A 24,044-nucleotide genomic window follows, 5' to 3' on the forward strand; every position below is an offset into this window, starting at 1 on the left:
TTATTGGCATAAAGTTGGGCAAAGTAACTCCTAATTATTGCTCTAATTTCCTCTTCGTTAGTAGCGAGTTCTCCCTTTTCATTTTTAAGACTAACAATTTGATTTTCCTCTTTCCTTTTTTTAATCAGATTTACTAAGGGCTTGTCTATTTTGTTGGTTTTTTCATAGAACCAACGCTTAGTTTTATTAATTAATTCAATAGTTTTTACTTTCAATTTTATTGATCTCTCCTTTTATTTTTAGAATTTCAAGTTTAATGTTTGACTGGGGTTTTTTAATTTGTTCCTTTTCTAGCATTTTTAGTTGCAAACCCAATTCATTGACCTTCTCTTTCTCTATTTTATACAAATAGGCCTCTAGAGATATGAAATTTCCCCTTATTACCGCTTTGGCTGCATCCCATACATTTTGGTATGATGTCTCATTATTATCGTTTTCTTGGGTGAAGTTATTAATTATGTCTATGATTTGCTGTTTCACCCAATCATTCTTTAGTATGAGATTATTTAGTTTCCAATTATTTTTTGGTCTACTTTCCCCTGGCTTTTTGTTGAATGTAATTTTCATTGCATCGTGGTCTGAAAAGGATGCATTTACTATTTCTGAGGATGTATTCTAATGGAAGTGGATCTCTTTGTTAAAGAGAGCTAATTCAATTTCAATTGATCAAGGATGGACAGAAGCAGCTACACTCAAAGAAAGAACAGTGGGAAATGAATATAAACTGCTTGCATTTTTGTTTTTCTTTCCGGGTTATTTTTACCTTCTGAATCCAATTCTGCCTGTGCAACAAGAGAACTGTTCGGTTCTACACACATATATTGTATCTAGGATATCCTGTAACCTATTTAACATGTATAGGACTGCTTGCCATCTGGGGGAGGGGATGGAGAGAGGGAGGAGAAAAATCGGAACAGAAGTGAGTGCAAGGGATAAGGCTGTAAAAAATTGCCCTGGCATGGGTTCTGTGAATAAAAAAGTTATTAAAAAAAAAAAAAAATGTCCTCTCTGTCCCTCCCCTTTCCTCTAAAATAATATAAAATATATCAAAAAACAACAAAAAAAGTATCTGATAATAAGAATCTTTATCATGTTAATGTTGTCTTTTTATTGTTAAATATATATCCTTTCCTCTATGGATTATGTTGGGGGATAGGAGGGTGGGAGGAAGAGAATCTGAAGAGAATGAGCTTTGACTGGATGGAGCCTCCTAGTTCCAGCCTTGGTAACTATTGGTAAAGCTAGATATCCTTGTTCTTGAAATCCAATTGCCTTCTTCCCAGACTCTTTTCTCTATTTTTCAAAAGGTGAATCTTGGAGTAGATGTGGTAGCAATTTTCAGAATGTAATAGGAGCCTTGCCTTACTTCATTTAACTAAACTCCCTGCCCTCACCTTTTGGGGAGGGCTAGTAAAGTCAGAACTATTTTCATAATAATACCAGTATGTTTTAATTTCTAATGTGATAACCATTGATAGATCTAACCTACATAAACAAAAACTTTGTGGGGAGGGGAATAATACTTAATTTTTAAGAGTATCAATTCCTGAAACCAAATGTTTCATAACATGGTTTCCTGAAACAGTGAAGTCATATGGAGAGGGGAGCAGATTATAAGCAAAGCAATATTTAGGAGCAGCTAGATGGCGCAATGGATAGGGCATCAGCCCTGTAGTCAGGAGGATCTGAATTTAAATCTGGCCTCAGACACTTAACACCTCCAACTGTGTGACCCTGGGCAAGTCACTTAACCCCAATTGCCTCGGGGGGGGGGGGAGGGGGAGAAAGCACTATTTATAAGGTCAGGAAGTCATAGGAATGTTGATGTTAAGATTCCTGATCTGGATTTGAGTGTTGATTGGCTTGAGGGCCCCTGCCTTTTCTTTAAAAAACTATTTTGTTAAAAGTGAGGTCACATGAAACATTTCCATATTTGCCTTCTAGCCAAAAAAAAAAAAAAAGGCAAGCATAAGGTAAAACAATAAAGATAAGCCATTTTTAAAAGTTCAATTTTTATTTAAAGTTTTCTCTAGATGTAGATAGCTTTTTTCATCCTAAATCTTTTGGAAATGTTATGGATCATTGTATTGTTCAGAATAGCTAAGTTATTCATAGTAGATTCAATACTGCTTTTATATATATAATGTTCTCCTGTTTCTGTTCACTTTGTTTTGCATAAATTCATATAAATCTTCCCAGGTTTTTCTGAAATTATCTTATCATTTTTTACAGCACAATAGTATATTCCATCACAGTCATTAATCACAACTTATTCAGCCATTTTCCAATTGATGGACATCTTCCAAATCTTTGCCCCAATTCCCAATATAGTTGTGAAAGAAACCTGTGTTAGAGAAATCTGCATTTCCCATTTCTAATTTTTCTTCTTATTTTGACTGCATTAATTTTCTTTGTGCAAAAAAAAAAAAAAGGCTCTTAATTTCAAAATTATCTTTTTTGCTTTCCATATTTTTTTTTTTTTTTTTTTAAGCAATTGGGTTTTAAGTGACTTGCCCAGGGTCACATAGCTAGGAAGTATTAGGTATCTAAGACCAGATTTGAATTCAGATTTTCCTGACTTCAAGGGTGGTGCTCTATCCGAGGCACCATCTAGCTGCCCTTTTCCTTTCTATATTGCCATTTGTCTCATTTGGTCATAAACTTCCCTTTTCCATAGATTTGGCAGGTACATTTTTCCGTGTTTTCCTAATTTGCTTATTTCATCCCCTATGTCAAAATGAATTTTGCATTTTGACCTTATCTTAATGTACAGTGTGAGGTATGGATTTTTGCCTAGTTTTTGCCAAACTGCTTTCAATTTTTCCTGGCAGTTTTTTCCTCATGTTGAATCTTTACCCTAAAAATTTTTCACTTATCAAATACTAGTCATTTATTGTTGTTATATATTGTGTACCTAATCCATTTCCTTGATCCATTGCTGTTTCTTAATCAGTAACAGATTGTTTTGATAATTATACCACTTTGTAATATAGTTTGAAATCTGGTACTGCTAGTCTGCCTGCCTTAACATTTTCTTTCATTGATTCCCTTGAAATTCTTGATATTTTGTGCCAGAAGTATTTTGTTACAATTTTTTTTTTTTAGCTATATAAAATAATTGTTTGATAGTTTGATTGGCATGGCACTTTGTAGAGCCTTGATAGAATTCTCATTTTTATTAGATTGGCTTGACCTAACCCATGAGTAATTAATAATTTTTCAATTGTTTAGATTGGTCTTTATTTTTGTGAAAAGTGTTTTATAATTGTGTACATATAATCCATAAGTTTGTCCTGGCTGGTAATCTCCCAACTATATTTATTGTTTACAGTAATTTAAAGTGAAATTTCTCTTTTTGAAATTTCTTCCTGCTGGCTTTCTGCCTTGCTTTTTCTGGGTTAAGCAGAACCTTGGAGTTCCTTTAGGAGAAACTACTGGGCATGAAGGAAAGTCTCTGAGTAATAGGTAATAGGTACTAGTTGTCCCACACTGGACATGAAGCAGCATAGCATCCCTTCATTATCACCCTAAACTACATTAACAGCCCTTGATGAGCATCAAGTTCTGCCATTGAGTTGAGCTCTATTCTGTAGTAATTGGGTAACCACAGTGTCTAAATATAACACAATACATTTTGACATTTAGACACTAGTTTATGCTTGCTCATGTTATTGCTGGAATTTGAACAAGAAAAAAAAATTAAAAGTTATTGCCAAATTGGAGCCTATAGCTTAAGGAAAAGGATTAAGAAATGATAACTCATGGCTTTCTGAAGTCTTTGTTAAAGATAGTTTGAACTTGATCTATTGATATCACCTGGATCAAAAATGTAATGGATTTGTTTGCTCTAAGACTTGTGGATGGGGCTCTCATAGAGAAACACACCATACTTAATAACTGCTTCCCCTCCCCCTCCTTTCTCTCCCCTTTTTTCTTCCCCCCTCTCCCCTTCTCCCTACCTCTTTATTCCCCTTTCTCCTCTCTTTCCTCCTCCTCTCTCTCTCTCCACCTTCTCTCTCCTCCTCTTCTTCTCTCTTCCCTTCTTCTTCTCTCTCCCCTTCTCCTTCTCCTCCTTTCTCCCTCCACCCCAACCATTTGAATTAGTCCCAGACAGAAATGTAACTGCTCCCCACATAGTATTGAGGTTAATCCTTTGCCTCTCTGATCCCCACATCATACACAATTTCAACTTGGAAGGGGCGAGATTCAGCTTCCATTCAGTACAGAATCTATCCATAATCATCAGGCCACCAGTATCCCCAAATAATAGAACTCACAGGAAAACATTAAATACAATTTTTCTGATTGTCTTAAAAACTTGTGAAAGCAGTTAGCCTTACAGATCCCCTTTCTGTGTGGAAAAGGGAATAAATGTCCTTGGGGGAGGGAGTGCAGGGGAGTTTTCATTCTCTGAAAACTGGAGGAAGTTCATTTGGGTTTTGCTAGAACAAATGAATGGGAAAGTCCTTGCCTCTTAAACTGTGACTTCAAGGAAATTGGGGAGAAGACTGCCTTGTTACTCCAGTTCTTTTCCTCCTTCACTGTCATCTGAAGATACTTTGCTTCTGTCACTATCAATCAAATTGATCCCTGCCTCCTAGCTATTGTTATGCCTTGAAGTCCCCTCTCAGACATTAATCCCTCCACTGCACCTCAGGCTTTTTTTTTTTTTTTTTTTTTTTTAACTGCTTGTTAGGGGAATTAGGAGCTTCTTGTTTGGATGTTCTTCATCTTTGCTTTAGGAAAGTGCTTTTTTAGATTTAGACCTTCCAGGCTGTGGGGCTGATGACTGAAATAGCCCAGGCAATAAAATTCAAGTCAGCCGCAATGAGGAAAATTTAGAATTTATTTGGTACCGAGCTCGGGACGGAGTTCTGATCGAATTCCGTGCCTCATAGAACTAAAGACAGCCTTATAAACATTTTTTTGTTGGCTTGTTACATTTTAATCTGTGATTCGCTTTTTACAACAGGAAGATAGGGGGTTTTACAGGATAAGAGGAGAATCCCACCTGGGCAGATGTTTTAACATAGATAGAGGGTTTCGGGGTACCACCCTCTCGGTACCACCCTCCCAGCACCACCCTCCCGGAACAGATACCCTTAAGAGCCTTGTTGAGCCGGCCCTTTGAAGTGCAAAAGAAGTCCCCCAATCTAGTTGAGCAAAGTTTCTTCTGCTGGCCCGAGGAGGAAAGGAGGGCCATTTGTCCATTTCAGTGACAGTTTTCATGACTATAGATTTATATAAGAAGGAATAGAAGCAATTTAGTGCAACCATTTCATTTTACAGGTAAGAAAACCAATTCTTAATTAAGTTTACAGAGATAGTAGTGATCTGCTGGTATTCAAATCCAGTTTCTCTGACATAAAATCCACCTTAGTTTTTCTATAAACCATACTGTCCCCTCTGCTGCTTAATGTCCTTAGTCCTCAGATAAATTCTTAATTTTCTCTTTAGTGTCTGGCAGACTGTATGGTTTATCCTATTCTTCAGGTCTTTTTTGTTTTCCTGCCCAAAAGACAGCAAAGTCACTTCTTTCCACAGTGGGTCTCCAGCCCTAACTTCTATCTGGCATACTGAGAGTAACTTTTCTTTTACTTCATCCCAATGAAGTACAAACTAAAAACCAAGGAAAATTAGAAGCAGGTAGAGTACTGTCCTAAAGTGATTAAATTAAGGTACACATCTTACACTAAATATGTCTAAAACTGAACTAATCTCTCCTTCCTCCATATCCTTTTCTCTATTACTTTACAGAGTAACACCAACTTACTATCTCTTAGGTTTACAACTTAGGAGTCATCAACTGCTCCTCTCCTTATCCCCATCTAAACTATTGCCAGAGCTTTTTGATTTTATCTAAGAAATAAATATCATTTACACACACCCCCTTCTTTCCTGCGACATTGCCACCACTAGTGCAAGCCTACATAAACTCATGTTTAGCATATTTAATCTATTGGGGATCTGGCTGCCTTTAGTCTTTCCTAACTTCAGTTCATCCTCCATTCAGGCACTGTGTGATTTTTTTGTAAAACATCTTCCTACTTAGTAAATCTAGTGGCTTTCTATAACTACTAGGTGCAAATAAATATGTTTACATTCAAAGCTCTCCATTATCTAAATGGGGACAGCAATTCCTACTTCTTAAGGCTCAAGGCATATGTACTGAAATCACAATGGCCTTCTCTTTTGCCGAAAGGTACTTTTATTCAGGAGAAAAGATCATGGACAAAATCCAGAGATGGTTTTGTGACATACTTTTGAGGGAAAGTACTTTTATAACGGGGAAATAAAGGTGGGATCTAGAAAGTGACAAGAATACGGTATGTATGGAGATATTGAGATTGTCTTAAAGATATTAAGAAGACAGTCTGGGAAAACTGAGTTCCCATCAAGGTTGTCTGAGAAAACTAATTTTCCAGCTTGGCTATTTTAAAAAATGCTTATAAGAAAGTCTGGGAGAATTAACTTTTTTCAATTATGCTTGATAGAGTTTACATCACGACTGTCTTAACTATGGTAATGATAATTTTTAAAACGGTGGTAATAAGACAGTTTGGGAAAGCTGATCTTTTTGTGTAATGATTATGGTTAATAATGGGAGTGGTCTGGACTTTTTGCAATTTTTGACTAGGGAACACATTTAGCTGGTTTTAGAGTTCACATCAATACTACCTTTCCAATCTTCTTATACCTTACTCCTTGCTATGTACTCTTTGATTCAGTTACTAGCTTTCCAGTTGTTTTACAAACATGACACTTCATCTTGGATGAAGCATGAGCATTTTCTCTGGCATTCCTCCCTACCTTGGAATAATCTTCTTTCATTCTGCCTACTGACTTCCTTGGCTTCCTTTACTTGCTAACTAAAATCCCACCTTTAATTGGAAATCTTTTCCCTCTTAATTCTAATGCTTTCTTTTCCTTGTCTGCTTGTTGTTTCCCCCACTAGATTTTGAGCTTCTTGAGGACTTGGACACTTGCTTGCAAGTGGGGTGGATAGGGTATAAAACTCCCCAAGGCTTAGCAGTGTCTGGCACATAGTAGGTGCTTAATAAATGTTCTGATTAATTCATTCTTTGTCATTGATTCTTTCAGCAGCCATTGTGATCTGCTAGACATCTTGTCTTAAAATTTCTAGAAAACTTTAGGTTATATCTGAAACTGTTATAGGGAAAAACACAAACAATGAATTGTTCCCTAGTTTTCCTTTGGTCTCAACAAAGTTCTTTTTTATGTAGATATGTAAATCCTTGCAGTATGTGGGAAGTATAAATCTACAAATTTTAAAATAATTAGGTAAATATGAATAATTATTAAACATAGAAATAGTATGGCTTATTTGGTCTTGCAATGGTGAGGTTTTTTTTTTAATGGAAAATGACTTTCTTTTGTTAAAAGTAACTTTTTCATTTATCATCACACTTTGTGATGTCTTTTTTTTAAAACATATATTTGATTGCTTTTTCTCCTATTGAATTACAAACTCTTTGAGGGCAAGGGATTTTTATTTTGTTTCTTTTTATATCCCCAGAGTTTAGCAGTTTCTGCTATATAATAGGTGCTTAAGAAAAGTTTATTTACTAACTGGATTATATATCCCGAGATTTACATTTAGAAAGTCACTTTTAGGTGGGAAGGGGGACCATGCTAAGATTCTTTAGAAATGACATTTTCCCCAGTTTCACATTTCTCTCTCTCATTTAGCCTTGTCATTTCATTTTATCCTTACATTTGAAAAGGAAAAGTGAAGCCTAAGCAGGAAATACTTTTCCTTAAAGGCTACAATATTATAGTTTGAGAAATGGAAAATAATGCCAACGAATAGAATTGGCACATATTAAACTAATTTCTAACTCGTGACAGATTATGAAACACCTGTGCTTCTTATACAATGTGATAACTTACCAAGTCTCAGTATTTTTGCTGTTTTTTTTTTTTTGTTTTTTTGTTTGTTTTGTTTTGTTTAGTTTCTAAAATCCACTGGTGTCAATTTAAACTAAATTTTGTAGGCCTAATTTTATGGCTCTGTAAACTCCTGTCTCTAAGTGTCTTCTTGTATGTTTTGCCTCTAGCGTTGCAGATTTATGGCTGCTGTGTATCATTGTAATTCTAAGTAAAATGTTATTGCACACACTTTTATTGCTCTTTATTTAAATAGTCCTTTAAGCTTTCCTTTGTTTTTGGAGGGAATTATGGGTTTCACTCAATGTTGATTTGTAGGCTTGCAGCCTTCAAAAGAAAAGAAGGCAGGGTTTTCTGAAGGGCTCTTTGTACAGCATGGTATTTTATAATGGTGAGTTGAAGGGACATTATGACCGGAATTTCAGAATGTCCTATGAACTTATAAAAACCACAGATACTAATGGGTTGCATGTTAAATGATCCTGTTTATGTTGACTGTTTGAGCCACATTAATTTATTAGGATGTATTTCAAAGTGTTAATTTTTCTTTATGTTGTTGGGAAATCTTAAAACGTCCACATTAGGTCAATTGGGGATTCAAAAGGAGATTAAAAAGACTTCATTTAGCAAGGGAAGTGATAGGACAGGTAAAGAGTAGTGAAAGAACAATTGAACAAATAAGGTAAAGTTAGTAAAAGCAGCAGGACATAATTAAAGGTTATTTAATTTAAAAACAGAGAAAAGATACCAAACTTTCCAAGCATGCTTGATTGCTTATTTGGGCCTCCTTTAGTTTCTTATTTAAGTGGGTATAAATCTATTCAATTCCAGTACTAGGGATAAAGTACTTAAGAATTTAAAAAATTAAAAAATGCTTAATGCAGCTAACTAACATAATACATAAAATGTCTGAAAAGAATGAATCCAGAAGAGTTCAATTACTGCCTCAGATACTTAACTAGCTATGTGACCACTGGGAAAATTTCTTAAATCTTTCTGAGCTTTATTTTTTTCACCTGTAAAATGGGGATAATAATAGCACTTACTTCATAAGTTGTAATAAGAATCAGATCATTAATGTAAAGCATGTTGAAAAAGAAAAAAATTTCCTACCTTAATTTCTTGTTTTAAGTGTAATTCAGAATCTTAGTTCTAAAGTAGAAAAAGAGAAGTCCTGGAATACTAATTTTTTAAACCTTATTATGTCAACTCTTTCACCTAGGCACCTTTTCTCTCTCCCTCCACCTCCTCCTCCCCCCCTTTTTTTTCCCCTGATGCAATTGGAGTTAAGTCACTTGCCCAGGGTCACACACCTAGGAAGTGTTGTGTCTGAGGTCTAATTTGAACTCAGGTCCTTCTGAAAGGGCTGGTGCTCTATCCACCTAATTGCCCCTCACCTAGGCCTTTTTAAAAATTAAAAAATTTTTTTAACCTAATCATTAAGTTTATCCTTCTGTTCCATTCTATTGTAATATAAATGTAATAAAATATCAGCACACTCAGTTCAAAAAGCAAAAAGTTTAATTTATTGTCCTTTTGGTCACTGTTTTCAGAAAAAGATATATGGTTTGACATATAGCTTCCTCCCTGTATCTGCAATATTCATATAATTTTAAAATTTGTCTTTCATTATAATTCATATAATTTTAAAAATTGTCTTTCGTTACTCATTGCCCTTAAAGGGAAAATTTTGGGGTTACCAAAATTAAATTCTAAATCAAATCAAGTGAAATTGAAAATGCAGTCAGTTCAAAAGGCGCAGTGGCAAAGGTACATGTTTTTGTTTTAAATCAGGAAAACTCATCTTGTTTTAGGAGGATCTTCTACTAGAGCTATTCAATTGAGAACCTTAGATTCTGTTATTGGGAGAGGTATTTGCCAGTTTCTTAATTTCTATTGTAGCCCCTGACTCACTAGTATGTACCTTATTGTAGAGTTTATTCTGAAAGTAGCAACCTGCATGTGGTCTGCTGAGATAAATACTTCTATTGGCTAGTAAACTGGGTCTAAGAGATGGGATTGAAGAGTTGTAGTCATTTACTACTAATGATGTTTTTATTTCTTTTGAAGATAGATATGTAGAAGAGGGCATTTTCTGGTTATTATCCTCAACCAAGATAAAAATCTTGTCCTCTTCATGTGTACAGAGAATGACAGTATTTAGAAGAAAAAAGGGTGATGATGTCTGTGTCTTTTTTAGACCTAGAGCTAATTGTGTTGTTATCTAGGACAGATTGAATAGTATACAGAGCTGACTTGCTGTGGATACCAAAAACTTCCATTTTACTTGCTACACATAGATAGTAATATTATCCTTAGTTTTTCTATATGTATTGCAATATAATTGTTTTCCTTTGTATCCCTTTGTATTTATTATTTAAAAAATTGTCTGAGATTGTGGTCTTTGAGTTTTTCACCAGACTTCCAAAGGCCTCTAAGATTTAAAAAATATTTAATAATTCCTTATTTAAGATCAGTACATTCTGTTATCCATAAACTTGCATCATTTCATTAAATTCATTTCTTATTTTTTCCACAGAATGTAAAATCCAAGGACTTGAAAAGAAGGCTTCCTACTCATAACATTGGAAGGATTTGTGAAAGAAATTGCTCACGGACTCTCAACAGATACTAATTTGTTTGAAGCATCATGTGTTGAAATAAAAAAGAGGCAACCAACCCACCTTTGTGCTATCTTCCAAGTCACCATGTTGTTTGTAGCTCTTTGAGCTCTAGGCAAGCAAAAGGAGAGCGTTGAGAACCTGAAAATGAGGCCATGGACTGGCTCCTGGCGTTGGATTATGCTCATTCTTTTTGCTTGGGGGACTTTGTTGTTTTACATAGGTGGACACTTGGTAAGGGACAATGATCATCCTGATCATTCTAGTAGAGAACTCTCCAAGATACTGGCAAAGCTCGAACGCTTAAAACAACAGAATGAAGACTTGAGGCGCATGGCAGAGTCTCTCAGGTAGGTAGAAAAGTGGTTAGGAAAAAAGAAAAAAAAAGTGATAGACTTTTATGGTATAATGTTTTGGTTAGTTCTTGTAAAATATATATGTATTTTTTTCATTTTTGTAGTATATAAAATATGTTACTAAGCCACCTTTGGTAATGATGATTCCTGTGTGTGCTTTTCATATGTAAAACAGGTATGATAAAAAAAAAAATTTGGTCATTTTTTTAAATGCAAGAGAGTTCAGTTCATATCAGTACTTGAATAAACAATTGAATGAAGAAGAATGCATCTTTAGTTTATGGACTATGTATTTGAATGGAGCTGGTGTCTTAAGGCCATATCTTGAATGGACACTGTAGATGGAAATAAATTGGCTCTGAATTAAATAGGAATAGGACCCAGTGGCTGAATTGTATTTAGACTGTTGCATAGTGTTTTCATTTCCTCAGACCTTTTCCTGAAACAAAATCTCATCTTATCAATGATATTCCACATTTGACACATTTTTATCTGTGAAACTCTGAAAAGTTCTTTGGAAGGACTCATATTCTCCCCCTCCCCCCCACCAAAAAAAAAAATTTTTTTTTTTTTTTTTTACTTAGCTTTCCAATAACCTATTCACTCCTGTAAGGCTTAAAATGTTGCATATTGAGTACTAATATTTATTGACAAAAAATGGCTCCTTATTGGTGGTTCCCTAAACACAGGCATGGTCAATTTGGTATCTTCCCTTACCCCCTAAAAAAAAAATCTACCAGTTCTGCAACTGTTGATAGTCTATGAATAATATAATATCACAGTTTCTGAAGATGTAAAATTGAAGGGTGCCTAAAATGCAATGGAAAAAAGCACTGTGGTTAAAAATAGCTCGAGTTTTTATAAAAGTCAGCTGTCCAAAATTATTGAATATTTTTTTGAAGTGGCAAACATTTATTAAGCACTTAATGTATTCCAACATTTTACTAAGTGCTGAGGATATAAAGGAAGATAAAAGACAATCTCTACTGACAAAGAACTCACAGTCTTATCCCCATAAGTATAAAATATGTAGAAGAGGTCTAAAAAGGAACATATAAAAACATATAACACATAAAAAGAAGCTAAAAAGTTAGAAGATAGGGAGAGGAAGCAGGGACGTGATGAAGTTTTATAGTCAAGGGAGGAAATGATAAGGTGATTGTAGATTACCTTCCTTAAATGGTAACTGTGGGAAGAGCTCTCTTATGTCCATAGTCTAAGGAAGGGTAGGACCCCAGAGACTGGGTTACTGAGGAAATATGAATTTTAAAGGTGATATGTCATCTTGCAAGTTAATGAATTTCTGGAGATTATAAAGTCTAGGAGAGCATTTGGGTAGGAATTGAAATGCAACTGAAATATCATGTATTTTTTTCCCCTGGAAAAAATTGTTTACATTAAAAGTCAATAAAAGTGAGACTAACACAAGAGGTTCATCTTCAGTGTATAGTGAAGTGGAAGGAATCCTGGCTTTCACTCAAATGACCTAGGTTTGAATCTTGATTCTGTCACTTGCTGCCTGTGTAACTTTAGGCTAGCAAATTAGCCTTCCTATGCTTCATCTGTTTCTTCATCTGAAAAAACCCCAACGCAGTTGGAGTAGATGTCCTCTGATGATCCTTTCCAATTCTATAGCTCTAGTCTGCAGTTATTTTTTATTTTTATTTATTATTAGTATTAAAAAAGTTAAGTCCATTTATGTCAAATTTAATTGAGGAATAAGGTGGCTAGATGAAAATTTTTCAGAGAACATTAGTTCTCTTACTTAAAAAAGTAAGCAAAGACAAACCACGTCTATAATATCAAAAGGATTACTCATATTGCTTAAGATTGCTTATGTAATTACTAAGTGTAAAAAGCCTCATTATGTAGGAGAAATTGCTGTCTATAACTATTGATATGGTTGAAATGATGCTTAGCAAATTACATGCAAAAGCTCTTGGAATGGTTCCAGTTGGGGAATGGGCCAGGGAGAGAGAAGAGAAATGCTTATGTGTCTGAAGACCTTTGCAATAGATTGAGAAGTTAAATTCTTATTTTGCATTACATGTGAAAAAAGCAACAGATGTAGTTAAAGATGTTCATTTGATTGCATATATGCTACATTAAGACTGATTTTAAGGAAAAATTATTTCTTTTAAAAATAAAAATGTTAAAAAATGTTATAATGTGGGACTGACCTATGGAACTCAATCATTATAAGGATAAAATCCCATTGAAAAGAAGAATTTTGCAAAATTGTACAATGATATGGGGGATTAAGATAGCTCTCATGTGCCAAAGTATTTGAAGTGTGTTTTAGTCAGAAAACAAAATTTTGTCACTTTCTTATAGATTATAACAAATATTAAACATTCACACTTATAACAAAGATTTTCCCCCTGAATTTTAGGTTTTTAGTGGATATTTGTGAAAATCATGCAAGATCTTCAAATTCACTTTCTGATCTAGAAAGACAAAGTTACATGTTTGTCATAGGTAAATGTGACAACTTATCATATCTGTATACATTGAAATAAACACTCAAAACTGAGAATCTCATGTTTTGGTAGATGAAGGAAGTTCTCAAAGGAAGTGCTATCAGTTTTGCTTCCACTTGTAATATTTGTGTGAAATAGGGTTTTCTGTTATAGCTTTTTAAAAATAAAGCAACATTCTTTAAAATATTGATTTATTATTGAACTAAATTAAGACTAGTTATTGGAATAATTGAAATGAGAGCTCTGTAAATTACAGGAATTTATAAATGAGGAGATTGGATCAATTTCTTTTCTTCATTTTAGCTCCAAATGGATGGCAACTGACTTTCCATATGTGTCATTGTGTGGTTATTCAGCATCTGTACTAGAAAAGGAAAAAAAGGAGAAAACCTATACTTCAGATATATTTGTCCAAATGCAAATTATTATTGTTATTGTTATTATATGATATTCTTTATGGTTATCTAAAGTTCGAGGTCTAATGCTAAATACCTTTAAATCTGTATCCATATTGGGTAATGTGGCAGTTCCCCAGATTGTTGTTTGGTAGCAGTAAAGGCTTTCCTTTCTTGTACAGGAAAAATGTCATCTCTGAAATGTGTTAGAGAAACTTTTTTTTGGAGGCTGAGTATTCTAGGAGTCATGATTAGTGGGGAACCAGATGTTATCTGCTACCTGTGTTTCCAAGTCCAAACTTTTAGGATTTTTTATATATATTAGCTAGTTTATGGCGAATGCAAGTATGAAGATGAAATGTTTTCAAATTTATTTCATAGTTCTTATCTATAATGTAAGGTGTTATGGTGTTATTTGGACCCAGATAATACACTTTAGCTGTAAAGTCATTAAGAAAAAAGTGAGAGATGTTTTTGACTACTTTTATGAGTGAAAACAAAAGAGAGAAACAGTTAACAAAAAATACTAACCAGTTGATATGTGTGAATTTTTCCTATCCTCTTTTAAAGTTCCACTCTTTTCTTAGCCAAACTCCTTGAAAAAACAGTTTATATTTTCTCTTCTCTTACTCCTCAGCTCTTTGCTTAGATAGACTTCTGACCTCATTCAATAGAAACTGCTTTCTTCAAACCCAAATCCCTTAATTACCCAAACTTTTTTTTTTTTTTTTCTGTTTTTATCCCTTTTTAACCTTTCTACTGTTTTTGTCTTGCTGACTATCCTCTCCTCCTGAATATTCTTTCTTTGGGATTTTTTTTACTTTAATGTCTCCTGTTTGATCTCTCTTCTTAATCTGTTTGACCTCTCTTCACTCTAGTTTGATGGCTCTATTCATATTATGCCCTTTCTGGTGTTTCTCATGGTTTATGTTCTGGGCTCTCTTTAATCTCTACATTTTCTGGTGACTTCATGTTGCTCCCATGAGCTTAATTACCATCCCCTTGTAGACTATTCCCAGATCTATGTAAACAGCTCATATCTCTCATGAGCTTCAATCTGATATCACTTAGCTGCCTATTGCAATGCACATTTCATATTGGATATTCCTTAGACTTCATGAACTCAACATATCTAAAATATAACTCATTATTAATTCTCCAAAACTTGTTCCTTTTCCAAATTCCCCTATTTCTATTGAAGGCACCACCATTTTCCCAGTCTCCTAGTTTTATAACCTCCATGTTATTCTTGATCCTCATGGTCACTTACTCTATAGTTCCAATCTTTTGCCAAATCTTGATGTGTATAACACCTTAGCATCTTTGATGTCTATCCTTGCAATGCACATGACTTCAGAAACACTGCTGCCAAGCAATCTTATGAAGTTTGGGTTTTTAAAATTTGTATTTACCCAGGTAAAAGGTTGGGAAGGTTTTAGATTGACATTGGCACTTGAAAAAAAGATATTTTTTTTGACATTGAGCCTGAAATCTCTTGAATCTGACAGTATCAAAATCACAGCAATGATATTACTCAACTATGTCCTACCATAATGGAGGAAATTGTCCCTGCAGGTTCCTATTTTGAGTATTTCATTATAGGAATGTATTCTCTGTGGGAGAATCCATAGGACATTGACTAAAGCATCAAGATTACACCAGAAAACCTGAAGGACCTGAAGATAATTATTTTGGACAGGAAAAGACTTGGTTTTGAGAGTCTAGGTTAAAGATGATCTTTGTATTCAAAGACTTTGTATAGTTACTGGAAAAAAAGAATTAAGTTTGTTGTCAGAACTGACCTGGTGGCAAAATTAGAATTCCAAATTAAGATAGAATTAGGATTTATGTGAATTGTGGTGTTCTTCTTCTTTAATATAATAATGGTTCTCTCTGGGAGCAGGTTTCTCGGGAAGGTTTTCTGTAGGCAGCCTTTGTTTTAGTTAAAAGTAATAATCTCTCCAAATGCAGCCAGGTGTTAAAAGTTCAAATCTTTTATTATCTTCAATATAGCCCGGTTAGTTTTCTTAGAGGCCTCTCTCTCTCCTTGATTCTAAGAGCTCTTGCAGCTTTGTCCTTTGCTTCTGCCTCTGCTTTCTTCAGCCTCCAGCCAGCACAAAGGTGAAAGTTGGAAATGAATCTGTCTTGCCTCAGAGAGAGGGCTTGTGGGCTTCCTCCCAGAGTGCTCCTCTCCGACTCTGGCAATGTTCTGAAGTAAACTAACTAATCGGAAGCTAAGAGCCTCTTTATATATGATCTCCCAAAGGTTGACTCCTCCTTCTGGAGGCAGGGATTAAGGGAGGTGTGAATTCAGATATCTCATACTAAACCCTGAAATCTCCTAAATGTGTAAACTCCAATGAGTACTTAAATACATTAGTGAGCTAGAAGATTTGTGAAGTACCATGCTAAATTAGCACTCTGTAAGGATTCCAACAGTGAACAATTCAGTTAAACAGTTTATTTTTTGGAGGAGACTTGAGTATTTGGGAGGAGTCATCAAGACCTAAATTTAAATGTAGGGAATTCCCACTTTGAAAAATATAGATCTGCAACTGTTCTTTAACTTTGTAGAGCTTTAGGGGATAAAAATTAAACAAACATACCCACATATGCACATACGTATTTTTATATTTTTGTATACATCTCAGAAGTATGACTTAAATGCAGTTCTTAATCATTTCAAGACCAGCTCTCTTTCTTAACAAGCATTTCTCAAAAATGGAACTGGGTACTTTGAAAGGGTAGTAGTGGATTAGTGTATTCCCTTTGGATAGGGAGTCTTCAAATACCAGAGTACTTGTATTGCTTGTTTTCTGTGGATATTTTTTTCAGATGTTCATCTAGATGGAGTCAAAGATTCCTTCCAACTTCTGGATTCTGACACAATCAGTTATGTCTATTCATTTCATTCAAATCAACAAGCATTTATTGAATCCTAACTTTGTGTCAGGCACTGTGCTTGGGATGCAAATACAAAAACCAAACAGTCCCTCTTGTCTAGGAACTTAATGTTCTAGTTTGGAGTAATTGGGCAAGAAATATGTATCCTGATAAGTACAGTCATTCATTCACATTCATGGTTTTGGTTATTTTGGGGTTGGCCATTGATAATTAAATAGGAACTTTTGAATGTTTTCAGCTTACTATAGAAAATTGCAATTGATCTGCATATGTAAAGAATTAAAAAACCTAATAAGACATAAATACATAAATACCATATGTTATTAATCTGTTTTGTTTGCTTCCATAAGCATAAGTATATCAATTTATTATAACCAGTAATACTTTGTTAAAAGTTTCAGTGGATTAAAGAAATACAGGTTACACCCTCTATTTGGGAATACTTTCTCTTTGTTTTTCTACCATCCAGACTCAGTTACATGATTTTCTTTTGGCAGTAGTCATTCATTACATGTTGCACTTTTCATACTAGAAGAAAATTCTGTGAAACAGTTGCTGCAGCCTCATTAGCAGCTGCAAAGCTTCTGCATAGTGTGTGAGATACTCCTCTCGTACAGAAACTGCAGCTTTTTTTATGAGTGAAGTATGTTGTTTTACTTGTTTTTATGTTAAATAAACACAATCAGAATTATTAAAAATGAAGTTTTGGGGATTCAGCACTCAATCCCTGTGAATGTTGAGGGACAATTGTAAATACAAAATAATTTTTTTGTGAGGTGGATCTTACTAAGCTCCGGGGGCTCTGAAAGACCCCCTGTAAGAGATTATATTTAACCTGTGTTTTGAAAGAAGATAAGCAAAGTTCTGATAGCAATGGGAAGGGAGAACAATCCAGGCCTGAGGTACAACCTGTACAAAGTCACAAAGACAGGAAATGGAATTATTTTTAATGAGGAGCAGTGGGTAGACTGGTTATGGAAAACTAAGCAATGTGAATCTTAATTTTCAAATGTTTGGTTTGTAGACCTTTTGAGACAATTTGACAGTGTAGATAGAGTTCTATTGGTAACTAAATTAAAGTTGCCCCTCTGACTATTTTTTTTTCCATTAAAAAAAAAAATTTAATAATTACTTTATATTGACAGAATCCATGCCAGGGTAATTTTTTTACAACATTATCCCTTGCACTTGTTTCTGTTCCGATTTTTCCCCTCCCTCTCTCCACCCCCTCCCCTAGATGGCAAGCAGTCCTATATATGTTAGTTATGTTGCAGTATATCCTAGATACAATATATGTTTGCAGAACCGAACAGTTCTCTTGTTGCACAGGGAGAATTGGATTCAGAAGGTATAAATAACCCGGGAAGAAAAACAAAAATGCAGATAGTTCACATTCGTTTCCCAGTGTTCTTTCTTTGGGTGTAGCTGCTTCTGTCTGTCATTTATCTTTTTTTTTTTTTTTTTTTTTAATTTTTTATTTAATAATTACTTTATATTGACACTCTTTTCTGTTCCGATTTTTTTTTTTTCCCTCTCCCTCCCTCCACCCCCTCTCCTAGATGGCAAGTAGTCCTTTATATGTTGGATATGTTGCAGTATATCCTAGATACAATATATGTTTGCAGAACCCAACAGTTCTCTTGTTGCATAGGGAGAATTGGATTCAGAAGGTATAAATAACCCGGGAAGAAAAACAAAAATGCAGATAGTTCACATTCGTTTCCCAGTGTTCTTTCTTTGGGTGTAGCTGCTTTTGTCTGTCATTTATCAATTGAAACTCAGGTCTCTTTGTCAAAGAAGTCCACTTCTATCAAAATATGTCCTCATACGATAGATATCGTTGTCGAAGTGTATAATGATCTCCTGGTTCTGCTCATTTCACTTAGCATCAGTTCATGTAAGTCTCGCCAGTCCTCTCTGTATTCATCCTGCTGGTCATTTCTTACAGAACAATAATATTCTATAAGATTCATATACCACAATTTACCCAGCCATTCTCCAATTGATGGGCATCCATTCATTTTCCAGTTTCTAGCCACTACAAACAGGGCTGCTACAAACATTTTGGCACATACAGAACCCTTTCCTTTCTTTAGTATTTCTTTGGGATATAAGCCCAGTAGAAACACTGCTGGATCAAAGGGTATGCACAATTTGATAACTTTTTGGGCATAATTCCAGATTGCTCTCCAGAATGGTTGGCTTCGTTCACAACTCCACCAACAATGCATTAGTGTCCCAGTTTTCCCGCATCCCCTCCAACATTCATCATTATTTTTTCCTGTCATCTTAGCCAATCTGACAGGTGTGTAGTGGTATCTCAGAGTTGTCTTAATTTGCATTTCTCTGATCAATAATGATTTGGAACACTCTTTCATATGAGTGGTAATCGTTTCAATTTCATCCTCTGAAAATTGTCTGTTCATATCCTTTGACCATTTATCAATTGGAGAATGCCCTCTGACTATTGCAGGCCTGGCAAATCATCAAACCTCATGTTTCTTTATCTGCAAATTGTGAGTAATACTACCTGTAATGGTTTTGAAGTTCCAGTGAGATATAACGGATTTTGTAAACCTCAAAGTGGCATTAATAAAGAAAAGCATTTTTGTGTTGTTTATAATATTGTCTATTATGTTTGTGATCCAAATTGTGAAAGATCAGCACAGTAATGTTTTTGGTATTAGCTCTGTAATATCAGATGTGGTGATACCAGTGAGAAGAAAGTAGTTAAATTATTATTTAAGTCTTGGATGTATAGAAACCAAAGAAAAATGAATGACTAAAGCTATGGCCTCTATAGTATCTGGTGTTAAGAGCATTATCAAGAAATTGTTGAAGTTATAGCTTCCTGATCACAAAAGCTTTTATATTTCATAGACTTCCTTCCCCCACCCCCACCCCCACCCCCTTTCTGCTAAACTAATTTTGCTTCCTGTTAATCTAAGCCATTGAACAGTTGTTCATTTTGCTGCTAGTTCTCATGATACATGAGTTTCTTGATTTCAGGTAATCTGTTTTCTCCGGCATGGAGGGAATCATATCTTTAATCTGGGTCCTCCTTTTCTCAAAAAGATCACTTGTGCTTTATGAATTTAAATCTAACTTAGCATTTTTTTTTTCTTCAGTCTAATAAGAAGATAAAATTTCAGCTCTTACATTGAGTTACCTTATATGGGACATGGATACAGAAACATTTAGAACCAAGGTACCTTATTGTATGATAATTTGTAATAATATCTGCTAATAAAATAGATCAGAAGTACTTAATGTAGGATTTCCTTTTGTAATCTTGTGTATTTTATGCATTTAAAAACATTCTGAGAAGTTGGTCCATAGTATTCACCAGAATGACAAATAAGAGCCCATGTCACAAAAAAAAATGTTAAAAAGCTTTGGTATAGAGGACTGAAAGTGGACTCTGATGATGCATATTAAGTTCATACTTTTAGGAAGTTATGTTAATGTTTTTCCATATTATGTTATCTTGAATTCCCAGTTACTTGACTCCATCCACTTTCCAGATACAGTTACGATTTATTTTTTTCTTTTACCAAGTATAGCTTTAGAAAAGCCTGATATTTAACATAATTATATATATATATATATATATATAAAATGAGCATCATACTTCATTTCTCAATGAGTACAGTAAGACAGAAGGAGGGAAAAGGTTAAAAGCCACTAGTCTGGTTCTATGACTTTTTACTGAATCATAATTCTTCCTAACATTTTTGGTACTTTTTTTTACCTTGTGTTTTTCTGGTAGTAACGAATGAGTAAGCCAAAGTACAAAGATGATATCAAATAATGGTAGAACTATGTTAGAATGCTAATTGATCCATCTGCAGCTCATTTTTCAGTTAAATCTATATATGCTAAAAATAAATCTAGAAGCTTGAAGCATTTTTTTTTTCTTTTGAGATTTAGGATGTTAATTTTTAAACAATTAAGCAAGCATTTTGTTGACATTGTTACAAATTTAGGAAGATAATTTTAAATGATATTTTTCTTGAGGAAAACAAATATGAAAGCTTCATATTGAATAAAATGCTAAGATTTTATGTTTGTTTTTGGCAGGGTGGGCTTTTAGATTTTATTTTTTTGTAGCTATAGTTTGCTGTTTTGTTTTATTAAATGCATTGTCTTTGTAAAAGATGGTAATCACATGATTGTTGGGTTAATTATATTTGCTTTTATCAGAAATTTTCTTTTTTAAGATGGCATTTAAAAATCCTTTTATAGCTTTTTTTTTTTTTTTTTTAAACTTGAGGGCTATTTGATTTGGGGGAAGTGAATATATCTTGTTGCTAACTAGTCTTCTAATTCCCTTACGGGACATTGCCTGAAGTCACATATCATAAAGGGGAAGAGCTAAGATTTGCATGCTAGTCATATAGTAATTACAGAAATTAAAGTAGCATGAATCCTATTCTTCATTGAGTTAACAGCAGAAGCAGGAATATAATCTTGTTATCCTGTGGTAGTCTATACATGTTATCTTTTTTTTTTTTTTTTTTAATTCTCTTCAATATTTTTTTCTTGCATATCCCATCCATTATGTCTTAGCAACCCGGATAATAGGATCATCAAGCTGTAACAAATTCCAAAGTGTTCTACTTTGAATTAAAATAAATGATTTTGTTTCATGCTTTTCTGAGAAGATGAAGACTTCAACTTTATTTCCTTCCATTTTAGTTTCAGTAGTTTTGGACAACCTCTCCTCCTTTTCCCCTGTCTGTAAAGAAGTGATATCCTTCTTTACACCCTTCATCTTACTTCTGCCTTGGCTCATCTGGGATATTCTCTTTCTTTCTCATCTTCACTTTTCCCCTTTCTACTGATGCATTCTTTTTGGTTTATATTATTATTTATCCTCTCTTATTCTGATTGAGACAAAACAAAGATTCAAGCCTTTTTCTTGACCTTCTTTTCTTCATTACTTTCTTAAGGCTTTAAAACGTGGTTTTCTTTATATCTTTATGTTGATACTATTACCCCAAAGTTAATCACCAGTCTCCTAGTTTGTAAATCTGGTACCCTTGTTTGGTTCACAAATTTTTTTTTAAAACTTCCATGAAACATTTGACCACCATTTATTTTCTTAAAACTCACTGCTCCTTTGGCTTCTGTAACATTACTTTCTTGATTGTTCTATTTAACAGATTTTTTTTTTTTCCTTCTTCTTTTGCTTTTTAACTCTTTGAATATGGGATGCTTTTTTTTTTTTTTTTAAAGCTATCTTGTCTCTTTTAGTTGTCTCTTCTGATTCTATATCTTTGGTTTTCATCTCATGAATTTATATCTTTTCTTTTGAATTTTCCACTAAACTTGTGACTTGCATATCCCTGGGATTACAAAAATCTTAGATTTGGGAATGAACTTGAACGTCTGGCACGTATCTTCAGAAAAAGTGTGTGTGTGTGTGTGTGTGTGTGTGTGTGTGTGTGTGTGTACACATGCACATATAAAAGAATTGTAATGAAAATATTCTTTTTAGAGGATTTTTTGGGGGGATGTATAGATAAAGTTTAAAAAATATAAATTAGCTCCCATTCATTCTCATATATTAATTTGCATCTCATGGTAGAAATGGGATGTTTAAAATCAATTCACTTTGGGCCAATGTCTTCTGTAAGATATATTTTGTCTCATTTATTATAGAGAGCAATATTATTCAGAGTAAGAATTGGGATTTTTAATTGAAGATGGGTGGTTATTTTTATTACAAAGAATTCCAAACAATATGTAAGAGTTAACATTTTTTTAATTGGTTCTAGTTTGTTGTTCCCATTGTTAAAACTAATAAAAACCACACAGCAAGACCATTTTTCATATGCATTTCAGTTGCTTTGTGTGATAGGAGTACAGAATCATTGGTTGTTTTGCACTCTGGTCCTGCATTGGTACCTACTTTTTGCATGACCTATAGGTATTTCAAACTCTAACATGTCCCAAACATTATTGATTTTCCCCGAGTTTTCTCTTTCTAACTTTGCCTTTGTTGTTGAGGGCATCATCATCCTCTCGATAACCTACACTTAAAAGTGGCATCCTTAACTTTTCATTCCCACTAACTCCCCATTCTGTTGTCATATTTTGTAATGTCTACCTTCACAAGCACTCTTGTACATATCCTTCTCTTCACTTAAATCTAGTACATATTCTTTAGTCCTTCCTTTGTATCGCTGCTAAAGTGATTTCTTTAAAGCACAGGTCACTTCTTCCTCTCCCAATACTTAGTAAATTCCAGTGGCTTCCTCTTTAGGATCAAATATAAAGCTTGGCATTTCAAGCCATTCACAAATTACCCCATTCCTATCTTTATTTACACCCATCTATATATCCTATAATGTAGCTTATAGTAGCCTACTTGTTATTCCTCAAACAAACAATCCATCCTGCAACTCAGTACCTTTACTCTAGTTATTTGTCATGCCTGGAATGCTTTCCTTCCTCATCTCTGCCCCTTATTTTGTCTAATTTCCTTCAAGACTCAGCTCAAATCCCACTTTTTATAGCCAGTTTTTCTTTGTTCTGTTCCTCTTTATTATCTCTCCTCTCTCTTTTCTTCCCTCCTTCCCCAACCCAAGTTAGTAGTTTTCCCTCTGCTCTGAAAAGCTTCCTTATCTTTATACCTGATTATTTTAATATTTGACTTCTCTTACTATGTGAGCCCCTGGAAGCCAAAGCTTAACCTTAAACCATCTCTCTTCTCTCCCTCTCCCAAACCCCCAATATTTGTTTATTTTAGCATTATTTTCAAATTTTCAGTTCCACACCTTCTACCCCTTTCCTACCCACTAAAAAGGCAAGTGATATAGTATCAGTTACACATGTAAAATCCTGCAAAACCTATTTCCATATTAGCCATACAGGGATTAATTTTGCCTTTCTTTGTATCATCAGTTCATAGAACAATGTTTGACACATGCTTAACATTTGTTTTTTGACCGACTTATTCTGTATAGGAATTAATAATATTCATTGATAATTTTGCTACTTCACATTGCCTTGTTGACCTCCCTTGAGGAATGGCAATTATGATGACTTTTGGTAATGACTGCAAAATAAAAAGCGATTTGTGACATCATTGAACCTTCTACAATCATTTCTTGATCTATATTATATGCAAGTCATGATTTCTGCCTTGAAGGATCTTGTGCTCTGTTTTCTCTACCATATGGGAATTTAATATGCAGTCAGGGAAGGGTTAGTCTAGTAATCTTGGACAATTGAACGACGTGTGTTATGATGCCTTCATGATTTTTATTAAGGATTAGATTTGTGAATTCATTGGTATAGAGAACACCCAGCAAGGAAATGTCCTTTACCAATTGAGATTCACAGCTACCGATATATTCTTAGAGCAGGGCTTGC

The 24,044-nt window shown here is 34.3% G+C and overlaps 1 protein-coding gene across 3 annotated transcripts in view; it reads left to right on the plus strand.

Moving 5' to 3' along the window:
- Window positions 1-24,044, plus strand: part of FUT8 (fucosyltransferase 8) — a 425,078-nt gene that overhangs the window by 167,563 nt on the left and 233,471 nt on the right. For all 3 annotated transcript variants that reach the window (XM_051977839.1, XM_051977837.1, XM_051977838.1), the window contains one exon: window positions 10,448-10,879. In XM_051977839.1, coding sequence (XP_051833799.1) covers window positions 10,677-10,879 — 203 coding nt within the window. In that variant the 5' untranslated portion in view covers window positions 10,448-10,676. The remainder of the gene's footprint in view (window positions 1-10,447; window positions 10,880-24,044) is intronic.

This window comes from Antechinus flavipes, chromosome 2 (genome assembly GCF_016432865.1).
Source record: "Antechinus flavipes isolate AdamAnt ecotype Samford, QLD, Australia chromosome 2, AdamAnt_v2, whole genome shotgun sequence".
Taxonomy (NCBI): domain Eukaryota; kingdom Metazoa; phylum Chordata; class Mammalia; order Dasyuromorphia; family Dasyuridae; genus Antechinus; species Antechinus flavipes.